The sequence below is a fragment of the Rutidosis leptorrhynchoides genome, chromosome 2 (assembly GCF_046630445.1).
Source record: "Rutidosis leptorrhynchoides isolate AG116_Rl617_1_P2 chromosome 2, CSIRO_AGI_Rlap_v1, whole genome shotgun sequence".
In the NCBI taxonomy this organism is placed as follows: domain Eukaryota; kingdom Viridiplantae; phylum Streptophyta; class Magnoliopsida; order Asterales; family Asteraceae; genus Rutidosis; species Rutidosis leptorrhynchoides.
The window spans coordinates 706,170,324-706,189,108 of NC_092334.1; the positions used below are offsets into that span (position 1 = coordinate 706,170,324).

General features: G+C 33.5%; 2 protein-coding genes across 3 annotated transcripts; one reads left to right on the forward strand and one right to left on the reverse strand.

Annotated features, from left to right (window-relative positions):
* Positions 1-3,141: 3,141 nt before the first annotated feature.
* LOC139890444 (centromere protein C) lies at positions 3,142-9,679 on the forward strand. Its single transcript, XM_071873322.1, has 16 exons — positions 3,142-3,285; positions 4,104-4,279; positions 4,379-4,467; positions 4,571-4,664; positions 4,783-4,949; positions 5,165-5,790; positions 5,878-5,985; positions 6,416-6,512; positions 6,717-6,793; positions 7,294-7,375; positions 7,555-7,640; positions 8,141-8,228; positions 8,532-8,617; positions 9,045-9,129; positions 9,200-9,307; positions 9,387-9,679. Exons 1-16 carry the CDS (start codon positions 3,142-3,144, stop codon positions 9,518-9,520), a joined length of 2,247 nt encoding a protein of 748 aa, XP_071729423.1. The 3' UTR covers positions 9,521-9,679.
* Positions 9,680-10,006: 327 nt separating this feature from the next.
* On the reverse strand, positions 10,007-16,259 carry LOC139894161 (protein MLN51 homolog). 2 transcript variants are annotated; one of them, XM_071877360.1, is made up of 10 exons: positions 15,628-16,259; positions 14,689-14,791; positions 14,294-14,493; positions 13,590-14,203; positions 13,357-13,453; positions 12,321-12,452; positions 12,158-12,210; positions 11,327-11,731; positions 10,564-10,645; positions 10,007-10,284 (listed from the first exon to the last, which is right to left on the reverse strand). In XM_071877360.1, the coding sequence occupies exons 1-8, from the start codon at positions 16,077-16,079 to the stop codon at positions 11,592-11,594; spliced, it is 1,791 nt and encodes a 596-aa protein (XP_071733461.1). In that variant the 5' UTR covers positions 16,080-16,259; the 3' UTR covers positions 10,007-10,284; positions 10,564-10,645; positions 11,327-11,591. The 2 variants fall into 2 exon arrangements, with proteins under 2 accessions (XP_071733461.1, XP_071733459.1); XM_071877358.1 differs by having other exon boundaries at positions 10,010-10,284; positions 13,357-13,468.
* Positions 16,260-18,785: the final 2,526 nt, after the last annotated feature.

Below are 18,785 nucleotides of genomic sequence, written 5' to 3' on the forward strand. Positions count from 1 at the left end.
ATTATTATTATTATTAAAGCAAATAAATAATTGTTTTTAAACATCACATTTATTAAATAACAATGATACGGTTACATTTTTTTTATAAAAAAATACATAATTGAAAACAAACACAAGTACATAAAACAATAAAAACTAATTGTCGTCGTCGTCGTCGGATAACTGAAACGCTTTTTGGTATTTCTTGGTGATTCTTGTTCGGCCTTTCATTACCAAAGCGCGTTGTTCCTTCGTCAAGTCGGGTGCACATGGTTGGGTGAGAAATGACAAATTATCCAACATTTCACGGGTCTCGGTCGCGTCGTATAGCCTATCCATCGTCCGCCTAGTAGCGTTGGTGGATTCAATCAATTTTACACGAGCTTCGTTGGACGACAATTGCGAGGCCGCGTCGGATGAACCCGAACTCCTTTGACTCTTGGTTCTTGAACGACCCGGTGGACGACGTAGAGGTTCTTCGTGAAATAACCTTTCAAACTGACTCGGATCCCCACCCGCACCTTGGTTCGAACCTTCACCCGGGCCACTTACAATCGGTGGGGGTAACTCGACATGCCGATTACGCTTGGGAACAACCCCCTCGAATGTTAGAAATTTAGGACAATCTTTGAGAACTCATCACGCTTCCTCGTAAAGAAACTTACGCTTCGTTTGTTCCTTAAATGCCCGGCGTGCGCTACTTACGATATCGGCATCGTTGTTCCCACTTTGCCAAAATGCTTCAAACTTCATGTAATTGCCGATAAAAATCTTGACATCTTTCGACATCTTGCTCCATTTTCCCGTTATTTGATCGGCTCGACGTTTTTCATGCACTTGGGCATTGTTATTTTCTCGGATATAACCCCAAAAAGACTCTTTTGTTTGGCCCGTTCCCGTTAGTTCTGATGCTTGCATCCAAACCTTTGCCAAAATCACACTTTCTTCGTCCGTCCACGCCACTTTTTTGCATGTGACTTTCTTTTTTCCTTTTGATCTCGGGTCACTTTCACCCTCGTCTTCAACATCTTCAGGTTGAGTTTCGGGAACGGCTTCAACATCTTCATCACCGGATTCGATATCCGTTGGAATTTGAGTAGGAACTTGATTTGGAAAGATAGGTTGTCGTATTATTGGACGAGTTTGTTGTTGACCCTATTGTTGTTGACCCTATTGTTGTTGTTGAAGGTGATAATTGTTGTACTGTTGATTAGGACTAAAAATAGGTGAAGATGATGCGTATTTGGCAAACCCCATGTCGTGAGCCGGGATGGAAGATGACCCGGATGGTGAGTTGAAACATATTTGATTTTCAAGTAGAGTTGGAAAAAAATCATTACTTCGTTGAGTGTCGTTTATTTGCTTGTTCGGTTTGTTTTGGGTTTTTTTTTTTTTTTTTTTTTGATGATGATTTTTTTTGACATTTTGATGAATGAAATTGTTGGATGAAAGAGTTGGAAGTGTTGTAGTGGTAGGATCAAGAGGGAAGTAACCATTCGGGGGGAAGGGGGGGAAGCAAAATTTTTTTTTTTTCGTTTTTTGAAAAAACTTTATTCACGAACATTATAGATGAGATGAAAATATGAACATTTAGTAGAGACACTTTGTGATAAATGTTTTTATTTTGGCGGGAAAACGCTCGAAGAAGTAATATATAACAATTATCGTGTTTTTCGAACGTATTTTGAGGTTTTAGCTATTGGGGTTTAGATATTAGGGTTTAGATATTAGGGTTTATGGGGTTTAGATATTAGGGTTTAGGGTTTAGATTTAGGATTTAGATTGAGTTTTTAACACGAACGGTTTAGGGTTTAGGGTTTAGTGTTTTGGGTTTATGGAATAAACCCAAAACACCAAACCCTAAACCCTAAACTCTAAATCGGGCTAAATTTTACTTCACAAAACATGAAAAAAAACCTTCATATTCTTCACGAACAATATTATCTTGAATGTTATTTTTGTCGATCGTTTTCCCGCCTAAATAATAACATTCATCACGAAGTGTCTCTTCTAAATGTTCATATTTTCGTGTGATCTTGATGCCGGAAAAAAAAAATTCAAAAAAAAACGAATTTTTTTTTTGCTTCCCCCCGATTGGTTACTTCCCCATTGATCCTGCCCCTATATATATATATATATATATATATATATATATATATATATATATATATATATATATATATATATATATATATATATATATATATATATATATATATTGTAAATAAATGAGATATAAATTTTTTTAATGAAATAGCCGTTGGGCTATACAACGGTCGAATAAATCAAACATATCCACAAGACACTCGTTCTCAATTGTGCGTATCCATGATTTGTAGCAGTGCGAAGAGGCCGAGGGCGGTACCATTGCCATCGGCGCCCTCCCATGACGGGTTTGATGACATCCCCATCACCACCCGTTGGGAATGGTCTTAGCGGATCATTAGTTAATATAGACATCAACTTTCTCGTATTATAATTGGGATGAAACATGGTATTAAAAACTGTTATGCTACTGAAAGTAAATAGGTGTGTCAATAAATAATAATAGTATAGTATTGTATTGTATATACAATTAAATTTCATAAAATCAATGTACGTTAAGAAAGAGACAAGAAAGCTGTTATCATCTTAGTATAATCATCTTAGTATAATTTTGTAATAATAAATATAAATAAATCTGGTCAATGTTTAAAATTAAACGAAAGGTTAGAGCTGTATTTAGCACATTATATTATAAATAAGTATATCAGCGGACATGAATCAATAGTAGGAATAGTAACATGACGAAGTCAGCAACTCTTTTTTTTTTTTTTGCTTTTCCATCCGAAATTTTGGGCCCAAATGGGCCTATGACCTCGTCCTATTCCTTAATAAAAGCATAGTGTTACAAACTAGTACGTACTATCAAACACCAATAATTAATTGGCAGTTTGACAAAATAGTAGGGAGTATAATGTAAAACTATCTAAACTACAAGGGTTGAACAGCGAACAATCCACTTCATTAAAAAAATACTCCCGCCCGCCCAGTACACGATTTTGCCAATTCGAATCCCCAATTTCATCCCTATATCTATCTATCTTATATCTATATCTATATATATACTACTCTGTATGTATACCTAGGGTTTCTATTTCATCACAAAATTGCTTGCAAATAATGGCTCGAAAGCAAAACTTAAATCATGTAGATCCGTTTAATCAACAGTCTACGGTCTATCTATTTCCACAAACATTGCCTGATGCAAAAGCTGCGGTGAAATCTAACGATCTCGAAGAGTTTCATCAGTATATGAATTCATTGGTAATTTTTTCAATCATCTGATGCTTAATTTTATATTTTAACTTTTTACTCAGTTGATTTTTTCAGTATTTGCTCTGATTTTTAGGTTTAGGAGCTTGTATATTTCCGATTTTCAGGAATTATTTTGAGCTATATAGATAAGAAAGATGTTGTACATACAAATTATACCGTTGGAATTATTATTTATTATATGTTATACATGTACATATACATACATTTTGCTCTAACTGATAAGTTCAACTGACTTATTGCAACAAATCAGAGCAGAGAACTAATTTTTTTGTCGATTTTGAGTATATAGAGCTATAGGTCACCATAAGACATTTTATACATATACAGATATACGTACACTCGTATGCTTATGTTTATATATATTTATATGTTAATGAATATACAGTTGCTTCGAAATATAGTAACAATCGAGCTGAAGCTATCCCACCAACCAAACACACCCTTAGGTGTCAAATGAACAAAACATTACCTTTACTTCACCTTTTAGAGGGGGGGAGAGAGAGAGAGAGAGATCGTAGGATAAAGAAAGAAGTAGGATATTACTCTTTATGTGGTGGCTGGCTAACAATATAACCATGAGGTGAATGAAATCTGATTACGCTTGGTTATATATCGTGTCAATGCTAATTGAGGCGTAGGATTCTAACAACACTTAACTACATTTTGCTTCTATTTGGATACGGATGGACTAAGGGGGTATTAGTTATTTCATGAGTGGTAAGATTGCTATTGTTGTAGAGTGTGCAATGGTGTGTAATAAATACCAAGCAATCTAATATATATCCGTTGTCTCTTCACTATTTAAGGCATCGCAAGTCCCTGATAAGCACTTTGAGGAAGCAAAATTAATTGTGGATGGTGGTTCAGATTTACTGAACACCAAGGAAAGTGACGATAATACAAAAGAAAATAAAGACCCTCTGAAGAAAAGACCTGCTCTAGCCCGGAGGCGTGCTAAGTTCTCTTTGAAGCCTGATACAAGGTAAAGGTTATACATAATTACATACTACTTTGTTGTGAGGGAACAAAATTATTTAGTCCAAAGATTTGGAGTTAGCTTGATGTGCAATACTGTTTACAGCCAGCCTACTACTATCGCGGAACCAAGTTTTCAATTTGATAGCTCGCAGGACCCAGAAGAATTTTTTGCAGCCTATGATAGGTTTGAAAGTAAGTTATTGTTCACCTGATATTTATAATTCAGTGCTTAATTATGTTAGTTGATGTCACACTATTGTCTACTGATCTATAACATCTCAAAATTACCATCTAGATGCCAAAAAAGAAATGAAGAGGCAGAGAGGTGAAGATTTGAATGAGGACATAATTCTTGTTACGACCAGGCAACGTCGTCCTGAGATACCCCGGTATTATTTATTTAATGATTTATTTAATTTAGTATTTTTTTATTGGTTTGTGATGTTTATGAATTTTTTCATTTTAATTGGTAATTCGTCATGGTGTAACCTTAAATTCATCCTCCAGGAGAAAATCTGTTTATCAGCATCATGTATATTCTAGTCAGCCTGAAACTGTTCCTTCATTTGATCAAGAACCGCAAGGTAATACTGGCAGCCAAAGCCAACAAACTCACCCTTCACAACAAGAATCTGTCACTGCCAACTGCAAATCTAATGAAAAGGAAGTATCTGGTGAGTTGAAACATTTGAAGTTTAATACTTGTAATTCGATACACCACAGTTTTTTTGTTTTTTTTTTTGGTGGTTACTGATGTATGTGATAATGGCAAACTAAGATTTACTTGAACAGAAGTTATCCTAATTTCTAAATATCATTAATCATGTTATTCTGTTTATTTCATACACAGTTCAACTTACTGTTTTTCTCTCTCTTTTTTTGTGAACAGCAACAGTGGACACAGACAAGCTTTTTAATGAACTAATGTCAAGTAATATAGCCAGTTTGGATGAAAATGACGCAACGTCTCTTTTGAATGATTGTTTGAATATCAAAGATGTTGATGTAGACACTTTACGGCTTCCTGATTTTCATGATATTCCTAAAGTTTTTCAGCCTTCTTCTGTCATTTCAATAAAAGACCAGAGCATATTATCTGATACGCGTGCTTTGTCAGATAGTTTAAGAGGGATAGCACCCGGGAATCAGAAATCATCATTTGACAGCTCATTTCTAGCTTCGCCCAAACCACCTAGGAGTCCATTTTTGGCAATTTCAGCGCTTGGAAAAAGTTTGTCTAAATCAGTCGAATCAAATGATCCATACTCTCCCCGTGATACGGATTTGCATCCTGCCAGAACTTCTGAAATTATTGGCGAACACGCGACTCATGTCAGCAACGAGATGGGGGTCCCGGTTGCTGACTCAGCAGACTTGTTAGAGCAAAACGAAGTAACAGAAGCTCCTGTTCATGATGTTTTGCAGAAGGTTTCAGATGAAGTTCCAATTATATTAGAGGATAATCATGAGGGTGCAGTCTCTGGTATTCAAACAGACGAAGGCTTACAAACAAATGTGAGAATTTGTAAAATATTCAATGTATTTTTTATGTAGTTTATTATCAGTCATGCAATGACTACCAAGAACTATGATAATATGCAGTCTGAAGAGATGGTGCAAAAAGTAGGATCTGCTATTAAACAAAATATTACTGTTGAGGATGTTGGCGATGATGATCATTTCCAGGGTGTACAAGATATGGAGGAGAATGTAAGTTTCTGTTTACCCTGCTTTACAACAATTGTTTTTTGTAAAGGTGGAAAACAGACGGGTACGGGAGTTTGGGTAATTAGTCAAAATGGTTTGGTTCTAATTGGAGTAATTTTTCTGTGAGAGTTTAAATGGACCTGGTTTGGCCACACCTGCCCAGTAACAATTTTTGTCCAATCTTTAGTAAACAATTTATGTATTATATATGATTGCAAAGATCATACAGTTACTTTTAAGTGGATTTTGTCCTATTTAGCACCTTTGATTCGTGTTAGTATTAGCTATAAATTTTTTAGACTTGTAACCATTTGACCCATTTTAGTTAAAGAGAACCTCAGCTGACCTGTCCCACACAATACTGGTTTGGAAATGCCACACCTTGTCTTTTGGTTTATATCGCCAGTGATTGTTCCATCTGTTGACATATCAGGTTGAAAATGTAAAAGAAAACGAGGAGTCGTTGACTGACTCAGAAGTAAACGTTGAGGTCCCTACGATAAAGGAAATTCAAAGCCATGTTCAGTCAGGTTTTTGTTATTCAATCCTCTCTCATGTTAATCTTACACACTTTCTGTTTGTTCGATATTATCAAAACATTTATATATTAAGTTACTCTATCATCTCAATTGGAATTGTTCATAGTTGATTTATCTGTTGGCACATTAAGTATTTGTGCCATGGCGATCCTAATTTTAAAGGCTGCACTCACCTGTTTTGATTATGTTTGTCAGCTCAAACAGATGCTGATTCGGCCAATAAACATGATGCAAGCAGACCTGTTCAAACAGATGATAATTCTGCTCAGAAAGTAATTTTTAATTCCTTTTATCATCATATATTCATATATCATATATTAATATTAATATGTAATATAAAATATAAATATTAATGAATATTAACCCTAATTAATTAGCAATAGAGTCAGAATCATATGGTTTTTAGTCTATTATAATGAAAATTTTGATTTGAGGTTGTTTTCTATTCAATACTTTTTGCTCAAATGTGCAAAGATTTGGATATATGAGAAGTAATTGTCACTTATCTCTTAAAATCAAACAACCCTTGATCTGATATATCTTGCATCTTGCATTATTATAATGATATAGATAGATAGATAGATTGAATAGATATAATGTATGTTTTAACTTGACAAAATGGAAAACATTTGGAATATGGCACATTCTTTTCATTCGTCCAGTTATCACTCTTTTTTTTCCCTTTCTTTCTTCTTCATTTGTTACAAACAATTAGTTTATTATTGTTGTAAAGTCGATAGAACACGCAAAGACTAACTCCCAGAAATTACAGGAGCAGCTGAGGACCTCAGTGGTTAAAAGAAAGAAGTCCATACCAAAACGTAAAGTTAATAAGAACAAGAGGCGTCAAGCAGGTGCGTTTTTGTTCATTTATATGTAATTTTTGTTCAAATAGTTAGTAATTGGTTGAAATTATATAATATTTGGACAAGAAAATAATTTGGGTTAACCTGAACTCATCCATTATGACTTGTATCCATGGCGATTTTAAAATTAAAAGGCTTCATTCAAGTGTTTTGATTATGTTTTTCAGCCCAAACAGATGTTGATTCTGCCAATGAACGTGATGCGAGCATACCTGCTCAGAATTCTGATATTGTTCCGGAACAACATAATGAGGTTCTTATTTTTATTTAATTTATTTTAATTTTTTTATTTCGTTTATCATCATTTTAATATGATACTAGCCCATCTTAGTAATGCATAACATGTACTTGAATGGTCATGACACAATCTTCTATGTCATGACTAACACTCTCTTCTTATGTGTTCGGGTTATTTTTCAGAAAGAAGTCAGGGTTTTATGTTTTCTGTTTTTTTTTATTGAAAAATCTCGGGTGGTTTTCTCTTCAATACGTTTCGCTCAAATGTGCCTAGATTTGGAGAGATGAGATGTAAATGTCATTATAGTCTTTGATTCAGACAACCTTTGAATTAATATAACATATGTTCAACTTGAGAAAATGGAAAACATTTGGAATATGGCACATTCTTTTCATTCTTCCAGTCATCACCCTTTTTTTCCTTTCTTTCTTCTTCATTTGTTACAAACAGTTACGTAGTTTATTATTGTTGTAAAGTCGATAGAACACTTAAAGACTAACTTCCTGAAATTACAGGAGCAGTTGAGGACCTCGATGGATAAAAGAAAGAAGTCCATACCAAAACGTAAAGTTGATAAGAAAAAGAGGCCTCAGATCCCATCAGGTGTGTCCTTGTTCATTTATTTATGCAATTTTTATTCAAATAGTTAATATTCAGACAAGAAATAATTTGGGTTAACCTGAATTGATCCATTACAACTTGCATCCGTTGTGACATGTAACCCAACCTTACCACTGATTATCTTAAGCTGATCAAATGATCAAATAGGAGAACCAGTAGTGGTATGAAAATACTCTTTATGCTCATTACCTGTCACATGGCGATTTTAAATATTAAAGGCTTCACTCAAGTGTTCTTTTTTTTTTTTTTGGAACGGCACTCAAGTATTTTGATTATGCTTGTCAGCTCAAACAGAAGATGATTCTGCTAATGAACGTGATGCAAGCATACCTGCTCAGGATTCTGATATTATTCCAGAAGAACATAATGAGGTTCTTATTTTTATTTAGTTTAATTTATTTATATTTTTATATCATTTATCATCATATATATTAATATTAGCCGTGCGGCTTGTATCTTAATAATGCATAAAATGTACTTGAATGGTCATGAAACATAATCTCTTTAAATCAAACAACACTTGATCTAATACGGAGTATAACATATCTCATATCCTCATATCTTACATTATTATAAGGATATATATATATATAGTTGTAATTTTCAACTGGAAAACATGGAAAATATTTGTAATTTTCAACTGGAGAACATGGAAAATATTTGGAATATGACGCATTCTTTTCACTCTTCAGTTATCACTCATTCTCCCTTCTTTCTTGTCCACTTTTTATGAAGTATTAAATTATCGTTGTTGTAAAGTTGAGAAAACACGTAAAGGCTAACTCCCAGAAATTACAGGAGCAGTTGAGGACCTCGGTAGATAAAAGAAAGAAGTCTATAGCAAAACGTGAAGATAAGAAAAAGAGGCGTCAGAGCCTAGCAGGTGTGTCTTTGTTCATTTTTTTTAATAATGTTATACAAAATCATTGATTGCTTATTCAACGTCTCTGCAGGGGCTGGGAGTAACTGGACAACTGGTATCAGACGCAGTAGCCGAATCAGAACGAAACCCTTGGAATATTGGAATGGAGAAAGAGTATTGTACGCTAGAGTTCATAACAGTAAGTGCTCTTTGTTGACTTGCTGTTTACATACACACATTTTTATACTGTTTGTTTAAACGTGTGTTAACATTTGTAGGTCTGCCGACAGTAATTGGTGTGAAGTACCTTGACCCTACAACAGACAAAGATGGGAAAAAACCTAGTTTCAAGGTGGAATCATATGTTTCCGATCAATACAAAGAACTTGTTGAGTTAACAGCTCTACATTAACATCTTGTTGTGTAAGCTCTGTTTCTGTTCTTATTATGTCCCTTAGAGCAAGAAACACTGTTAGAGTCTGCTTTTTTACTTGTTAGAATGGACATGTGTATAAAAAAATTTACCTATCACTTGCATGTAAGACATTATGGCTGTACCGATATAATATTAAAGTGCAAAGATTTTTGTTCAATTTGTTAGCGAAAAACCATCAGCTGCTCAACCCTTTTCGTTATTGTATGAATGATGAATTCTCCAACAAGTCAAAGTGGTATACTTGATAATTTAGTCCTAATGTGAAACAATTCGAATAGAAACTGAGTTGTTACATGCTAGGAAATTAAGAGAAGTTAATGTAAGAACAAATGTCGACTTTATAAATCATTAATTTTGACATTTGATCATACGAAATAATTTCTGACAAGGACAAAAATATAGGCCTTTATATGCAAACATATCTTTATCCAACAAATCCATTAATTTTCTTTTTAACAATATACATATATAGCGTTTGTCAACCAGCATTGCAAAAATCAAAACTAAATCAGCATCATTCAAACCAATAACAAGCAAGAGTTGTATCCATTATCACAAATACTGATACCATTTTTAACTACCTCAAAAACAATTCACATTACAAGAAGCTGATTGTATGTCAATAAGAAACCAATACAAATCCCTACATAAAAGTGCAAATCCCAACAAATACTAACACGAAAAGATTTGAAATATCACTGCTGCAACTTCAATAAACGAAAGCATTTGAAATATCAACCCTGAAATAAACAAGTATCATCATGTATGTAAGTTGTTATTCTGTAATTGAAAGAGATGTAAATGTCACTATATATCAATCAAGATTTATCCATTTCCTACGTATATCAGTGAAGTTTACTACTTTGTGATACTCCACTAATATAGTAACAAATCACATTATATATTTAATAGTAGATAAAAGCTTGTACTATAAAACTTGGTTGCTATTAGCGACATTGGCCCCAAGAGTCATAAAACATGTAACAGGCACTTCAATTTATAAAGATAAAGGTCCTTACCACGCATTTAATAAAGTGCTGCCACATATCAAGCTGCAATGTTATGATATTAAACACTTGGGCAGACGTTTCAAAAACATACCTGAAAAAGTATAAGTAATATAATATTATAATATAATATTTCAATATAAGACATAATATGGTTATCGAAATAAAGCATCTGCTAACTACAGATCAGTTGGATATTATATTTGAATCAAGCATTTGCTAACTACATTACTTTTGAGCCTTGCTAGAAAAATAAAAACCAACGAAAAGTTGTACTGTTTTCAAGAATTAAATATGTTTTCAAGTGAACCATCCACACTATCTATAGCCTTTGAACTAGATGTGGCAAATTCAACTCATTGTTTATGGACGACTCAATTGGGTTCTGACTATCTCATACAGATCCAAATGGGTCAAATAAAATAAAATAAGTCAAAAGGGGAACAGTTTAAACAAGTCGAAGTCGTTCAAAGTCTATTTTCATAGGATAACAATCTCTAAGTTTTTCTCTTAACAAGTAGAAGTTGTACAGTTAAAACTAAAGTCACGCAGTACATAACTATTATTTTCTTCAAAATAGTGGATGGAGAGTCTTTTTAGGGGGCAACCTGGTCCTAGGCATCTCAACCAGTACCCAAAATGACCTGCGGCAAGTTTCAACCCGAACCATTTAGACCCATTACCCAAACCATCTGCCACCTCTACCTTGCATCAATATAACTTAAACCAAAAGCACAATCCAGGAACATTGTAAGTGATATGTGTGATATGTTACCTAATAATAGTTGTAATATAGTTGCCCGAAGTGCTCCAGACAAAGATTGGAGATCACAAAGGGCCAAAGGCTCGTAAGTTGTAACACCAAAACTACCACTCAGAATTTCAAAACGCGGAATTCATCGGGATTTAGATGGATATCAAGTTCATCATCAGCTAATCCACATTAGTTTGACTGATATACTGCTTCACTGGTCAAACTTCATTTCAGTATATCTGCACAGTACAAAAGAGTTGGTAAAAGTGATTTTGAGGACCTCTGATTAAAGGCAATCACAGTATATAAGCATATATATGGAGATGAAGAATTTAATGATAGTAAAATGGAGGTGATGGATCCATATCCGGACTTGCCTGCGAGCTTTATTTAGACGTTGCCCTGATGACTCATCATTAACAAGCTCTGAAATAATGAAAAATATAGTATTAACAAAACATTGAGGTAAAAAATGAAGAGAGACAAGAATACAAATTTAATTATTAATAAAACAGGGAGAAAGATATGGTTTTAATATTGGCTAATCAATCCATCCAACAACTTTTTATAATTAGACCAAATAATACAAGTAGCAGTAATTTTTCTACTACTCATAATATTTTCTTCCACTTGCCAATTGTGACATTGTTAGGCGAGTCTAGAGGTGACAATCAAATACATATTAATCCTGTTTTCCAGCTATACAGATAAAAATGTCTTAAATAATTACAATACTATTTACAAAATCATATACAAAAAAACCAATTAATTTTAATAAAGTGATTCATGAGGTCTTCATGATGTTAAATACAGTGTGGCAAAAAAGTTACAAAAACAACCATAAGGTCTTACCAGATCTCTGGAAAGGTTTCACATTATTGCCAGGTTCAATTAGGTTCTCTTTGCTGTAACGTAATCCAATAAGAAAATGTTAACATCAACAATTTGCACAACAATCGAAAAGCTGAAAATTGTATTTCCACTAAAAATAAAATAAAATAAATGAACACCCGACCTAGAAGCAGGAGGCATAAAGGATGTTTGAGCATGATAAGCACCATCCATTGTCATATACGGTGATCCATAAGCCCCACCTAGGCCTCCACTTGCACCTAAGCCTCTAGCAGCACCAGCCAAAACAGGTAACCTAATTTCACCATGTTCAACTATGTGAGTGACAAAAGTCTTCAACCAAAAGGCACAAATAAAATTTCATACAGTTATACAGTCACTAATTAACCCTATGGATTCCATAAAAATAAAATAAGGGTTGGAAAAATGAGCGGAACGTGTACTACTCGATAATTGGGTGATCTTTAGTACATGCATGATCGATCTGGTTGACAACAAACTTTTGTTCGTTTTTATAAGTTCACCCAACATTCTTCTTATTAAAGCATTTTAATAGGTTACGACTGTTGTGTTTGATACAGCTAAGATGACACTTGACCTGCTCAACTTGTCACCTTTATAGTTAAATCTATTTACTTAACCAAATTGACTAGCCAGACATAGCCAAAAATTTGACCCTTTCCACGTACAAACATGTCATACTTACCACCTCTAGCTACAATCCAAAATACAAAATTTAAATTAGGAAAATCTAGAATTATACTTGGAATTTATTTATATTTTTGAAAAAGGTGAAAACTGTTAAGCAATAAAATAATACTAATTCCTATAGGAAACAGTCCAAGGCATACAAAAGAAACAATCACACTACACATGCTGCTTTCTTTACAATATGTCAGTATGCCGTGTTTCTCCTCTCTTTTATATTCAAAATTTGAATAGTGGGTTATTAGTAATGAAAATATGCTGTACATATAATTGATAAAACAGTTTTTTCAATTAAATTCATATTAGTTGTACCAACCTTATCTCCACAGCAAAATCCATGATGTATATATAAAATGAGCAAAAAAAGTATGACAAAGAACATCAATAAGAGATGCCTAAAACTTTGACACTAGCAATTATCTTTCTAGCCTATAACAGTAAACTATAGTCATTTAAAGTTATATAAGAGCAGAGGCATAAAAAGTTTATACCATGTCATCTCTGAGTTTCCTATCCCATTTGGTTGACCAACATATCCAGGGAAAGCCATGCCAACAGCAGGAACACCCATGCCACCAGGATGTTGACCTGCAAATTGCATAACTACATACCAATACAGAAACATAAACAACTGAAAATTTGAAACTAGAATCGAGTACAATTCTGTTCAATATCTTGTTGAAAGCCCATGAATCAGACAAAACCAACTAACAAAGATGTTTACCTGGCAGAAATCTAGGAGCACCAGTGAAATTTTGATCGCCATGATTACCACCATAAGGAAACGAGCCCATTGCATTCCCCTGAACACCGCCCTTTCCTTTTCCCACCAATGCCATCTTTGAGTTGTTTGATTCCAGAGAAGATGAAACATCTTTAGACTCAACAAATTGTGTGGGACCCGGTACTTTTGGTGGGGAAGATACTTTAGGTAAAGGATGCCTGTTTCCTTGATTGTGAGGTGGCACGGGTTGATATGTCCTTTGACCCAACAAAGTTTGACCAGCCTGGCTTCTTCCTTTGTTCAAGTGTTTCCCAGAATGAGATGAAACTGTATCATTTATATATAGCTTTTCCATACCTAACGAGTCGGGAACACTCTTTCTTTGCATATTGCTGGATTGAGAAAAATGTCCAGTTTGGGTGTTTCTTTTCTGACCCAAGTTAGCTTCTTGATTGGATGAACCAGATGGGTAAAACGGTGGGGAAGCATAATTCAATCTTGATGCAAATGAGTTTTTTCCAGATGGAATTTGAGCAGATTCTGATGTTGATGTGGCCGCATATGAAGCTTTTCCTGTACTTGTATGAGAACCTTTCTCAAGGGACTTCAAAGGCCTAATATATTATACAGTAATATAGAACTAAGTTACTTAATATATCAATCAATATATAATGGAATATCACGAATATGTTTAGAGAGCTCACCGTCGATTATTTGAAGAAGCTTCAGCATTATTCTTTGTAACAGGTCGATACCTTCTAGGGCCTTTGCCTCTCACAAATTTGGGTTCACTATTCTGATAGTTATTGTCTTGTGGTTTAGGCCTGTTTCCATGTGAGTATTCACGATTTTGCCCTTGGTATCTACCACGACCTCGATTGCGACCCCTAGACCCTCTCCTATTCTGATAAAAATAATTAAGATACGTGTTAAAAACAAAAAATATACAAAACATATATCTTTCAGACTGATCAATTCGAGATTTTTCTAACATAAAATACATGTTTTTTCATTGTTGCTATAGGGTTAGTGTTGTAATCTTTTTCTTAAAGGTAAAACATTTACATTAGGTTTTCTTTCATATATATAAAGGAATTACCTCAAAATACGGCCTCTCTTGCGTAGTCAACTCCTCAAACTTGTCATGTCCCCACTTTTTGTCATCTCTTGTCTCCCACAACTTGTTTCCCCCTAGATTTCGCCTAAACAATATATTAATCAAAAATTTAGTATGCAAACTTTCATTATTATCACCATTTAACGTCATGAATAATTAAAACCAGATGTGGTACAAAAGACAGGTCAAAAGACCTGAAACACTTTGGAAAATCTACTTCTACTTGTACTACAAATTGTTCATACACACTAAATTATGAGAAAAGCAAAAACACCATATGAGAATGACTTTTTATCATGCTATTGTTTTGTTAAGTGGAGAACTATAAAAACACAATATTATCATTATTTTTTAAGATAAAGAAAGTATAGGAAGTATTTATCTAAAGTTATAAGTGTCCTAAACACAAAAGTTTGTGGTAGTGTAAACATAAAGAATACAGGATTTTTCATTGGTAGCATAAGATTTGGGTCAACCTAATATATCATTGCAAAAAATGAGGTAAGGTGAGTTTTAGGTCAGGCTATTTAGCCGAAACATATACGTAGAGGCCTCCGCATTGGCAGAAATGATATTCCTATATCATTCAAAGCAGCATTAACATGCATTCCTCACACAACTGGTCAGCAAGTAGAGATAATTCTAAGTAGGAAGATCACAAAAAACTTTTCTATCAAACACTAGTACTCAATTTAAACTGATGCATATCATTGTTCAATATAATGTAACCAATAAACTCATGTTAGCAGTTATGCCCAAGCTTATACTCTGATCACTTATATCAATTCACTATCATTATAATCATCCATACAACACTCACAAAAACATATCTCTATAATTAACAACATTTCAATTCTCAGATTTTAATGCACATCAATCGAATCAATTGAAGTAAATTAACATAATCCACTACAAAATTACCTGTTTCCACCGCCTCGACCACGGCCACGACCGCTAATACCTCGAAACCGATCATCATGCATATAAAACGCACCAGCAGTTGGCACTGCAAACGGCTCGTTCTCCTTCTTCCCCTTTTCACCTTCCCCTGCCTCACTTCCATTCATATTTTCCACCACTTGTTCTACCACATACTCCTTATCCTCTTCTACAATAACAACTTCCTCATCTAATTCAGACTCCACGTCATCATTAACGTCATCATCATTAACATCATCATCATCATCATCATCATCATACTCAGCAGGCGCACCTTGTTCATCCGATTCGTAATCCGAAACCCTAGAACCGATGTTTCTCGAATCACTGTCTTCGTTCTCATCATCACTAGCTTCAACTCTTCTTCGCATCTGTAGTGAAAGCTTAGTTTGCTCCGGATCACTCTCGTATTCATCTTCTTCAGTAACGGCCATTGGTATCTGCTGTTACGAAACCCTAAGTGCGATAATAAACCCTAACAACACGATGTAATACTCTGTGCTAATTGATTGCGAAACAAGTAGAATTTGTAAGAGTGAAGGAATTTGGAATTAGGTTTCGTATGTGATGGAATGGAATTTGGAGTAAATTAGGGAACACGTTTCGTCAGAGAATATACTATACAGGGTTGGTATACGTATACGTGGGAAATTCGGGACATAAATAATAGTAGTCGTGTAAACTACAGAGCATAATCTATCTATATTATTATTATTATTATTATTATTATTATTATTATTATATTATATATAGTCATATAAAACTCTAAAAAGAGATGTTATAATTAAATTAATTATTCTTTAATTTTCTTAATGATGAGTCATAATTTTATATTAATTTAATTAAAAAAATAATACAAACAAATGAAATACGCATAATATCTAAAGCTTTTTGACCTAGTGATAATCGGCGGTTGGTTTTCTCAAATATTTTGGAGCAAACAAATGAAATATTAATCTACAAAAATTATCTAGACATAAAGCAGCCGTTTTGTCACCAATTTTTATGTATTCGTCAAACATATCCGATGTAGTTCCATACGCCATTTGACGTATGGCCGCAGTGCACTTTTGTAGGATCGTCAAAGTTTGACGACCAACTACTGGACGTTTCCTAAAATACATAAAATAATCGGGAATATTGGTACTATTAAAGTTAGATATACCTTCGATGATTCGGAGAAATTGTGATGATCCGGAAATTTCTGACCAAATTTAAACTTAATCTTTAACGTTTCTGACACGATAAGCAAAGTCTATGAAGTTGAATCCTAAAATTCTTGAACTATTCAGTTACCCTTCGATTGTTCTCAATGATTCGCAAACAATTATATGTAAATAGATACATATACTATAACTTGAAAACATAACAAAGTGTTAAGTAAATGATACTGTGCATTAAACTTATTGGTTTGATTATCTGATTGATATATTCAACTACGAAGTTAAAATATTATGCCAAACGATTGAATTAAAAGATATTTATTAGGTCTCTTAATGATTATGATATTGTTACGGGTCTCTGTTGTGAGGTCCACACTTATTTGAGAAATTATTCCTTTTTAATGGTATTCGGAATAAATGGTAAAGTGTTTGTTTAAATAACGTAATTTGGAGACATACAATAATAAGGAATATTAACTGTTGGAATTAGATATATGAATAACTTGCGATATGTATTTTAAAACGTGTTTATTAATATTGAAAATATATATTTAACAATACGATAAAATATAATATTAACTTGGTCATAAAAATGAATTGTTATTATATATATATATTAACAAATAGCGAGACGATGATTTATAGAAGTAAATGACCAAAATACTCGAAAGTTTAAGATATACTTTGAGTGGTATAGTTTATGAACAATTTAAGACTATATTTTGACAAAGGTACGAGTCGCGAAACGTAATGTACAAGTTTTCTCAGTGTACGAAAGGACGTTCGAAAAACCGGAACCGGGACATAAGTCGAGTGATGATGTACGACTTATCGGAACAAAAATTACAAGTCAACTATGCATGTGAATTTAATATAATATATAATTAATTATATAAATTAAATATATTATATATATAATTAAATAATATGTCGACAAGCAAGAAAACAAACGAAAGTGAGCTGTCCAGACAGGCCATGCGATCGCATGGCATTTGCACTGAAAGCCCATGCGATTGCATGGGCATCAGATTCAGCAAACATGTATAAAAGCTCGACCGTTTCTGATTTTTTTATGCATTCCATCCATCTCTCTCTCACACTCTTATATTTATATTTATTATTATTATTATTATTATTATTATTATTATTATTATTATTAAGATTAATATTATTATTAATCTTATTATTATTATCAGTAGTATAATAATTATTAGTATTATACATAAAATACTACGACGAGGTTATGTCCAAATGTTTTCAAAATGGATTTTTCGAGCGGGATAGAACTAAGGAAATTATGAGAAATATTCATGGGTATTGTTCGCAAGTCAAACCTAGTGTTTATCATCTCCGTTACGTCTACGTACTGTCCTACAATATTGAATCTCAATATTGATACGTAAGCACTCATATTTTATCTTTTATTTATTAATTGTGTATCCATGTCTAGTGCTCGAGTATATATATTTATACATGCTTGTATGCTAAATTTCGTCGCTAAACAGTTTATAATGAATCACGAATTAAATACATATATTACTGGTAAAAGGTATATGATATACATGTTTTTGGAAAGCTGGCGAAAAATCAATAACTTTTCATTTAGATATCGAATAGTTTCGATGAACGGATTAAAAGATATGATCAACTGAATTACGATTGACGTTAATTGAAATTGCTTTTGAATCTGTAATTAAGATTTAAACAACTTGTATACGAGATTGATAAAATGGATTTTTGAATATTATCAACCGAGTAAATGAATCCTTATATAAGACACGTCTTATTTTGTTAAACAACTGTCAAAATTGACTTTTTGAAACGACTTTGGATAACTTCTGTATGTCAATCTCGAGCATTAGGATTGTGATACACTATGACCAGACCTAGCTTGATAGACATTTATTGACCAACATATGTTCTCTAGGTTGAGATCTACGATTATTTGGTATTCCAAGTTTTGGTCACATTTCGGTG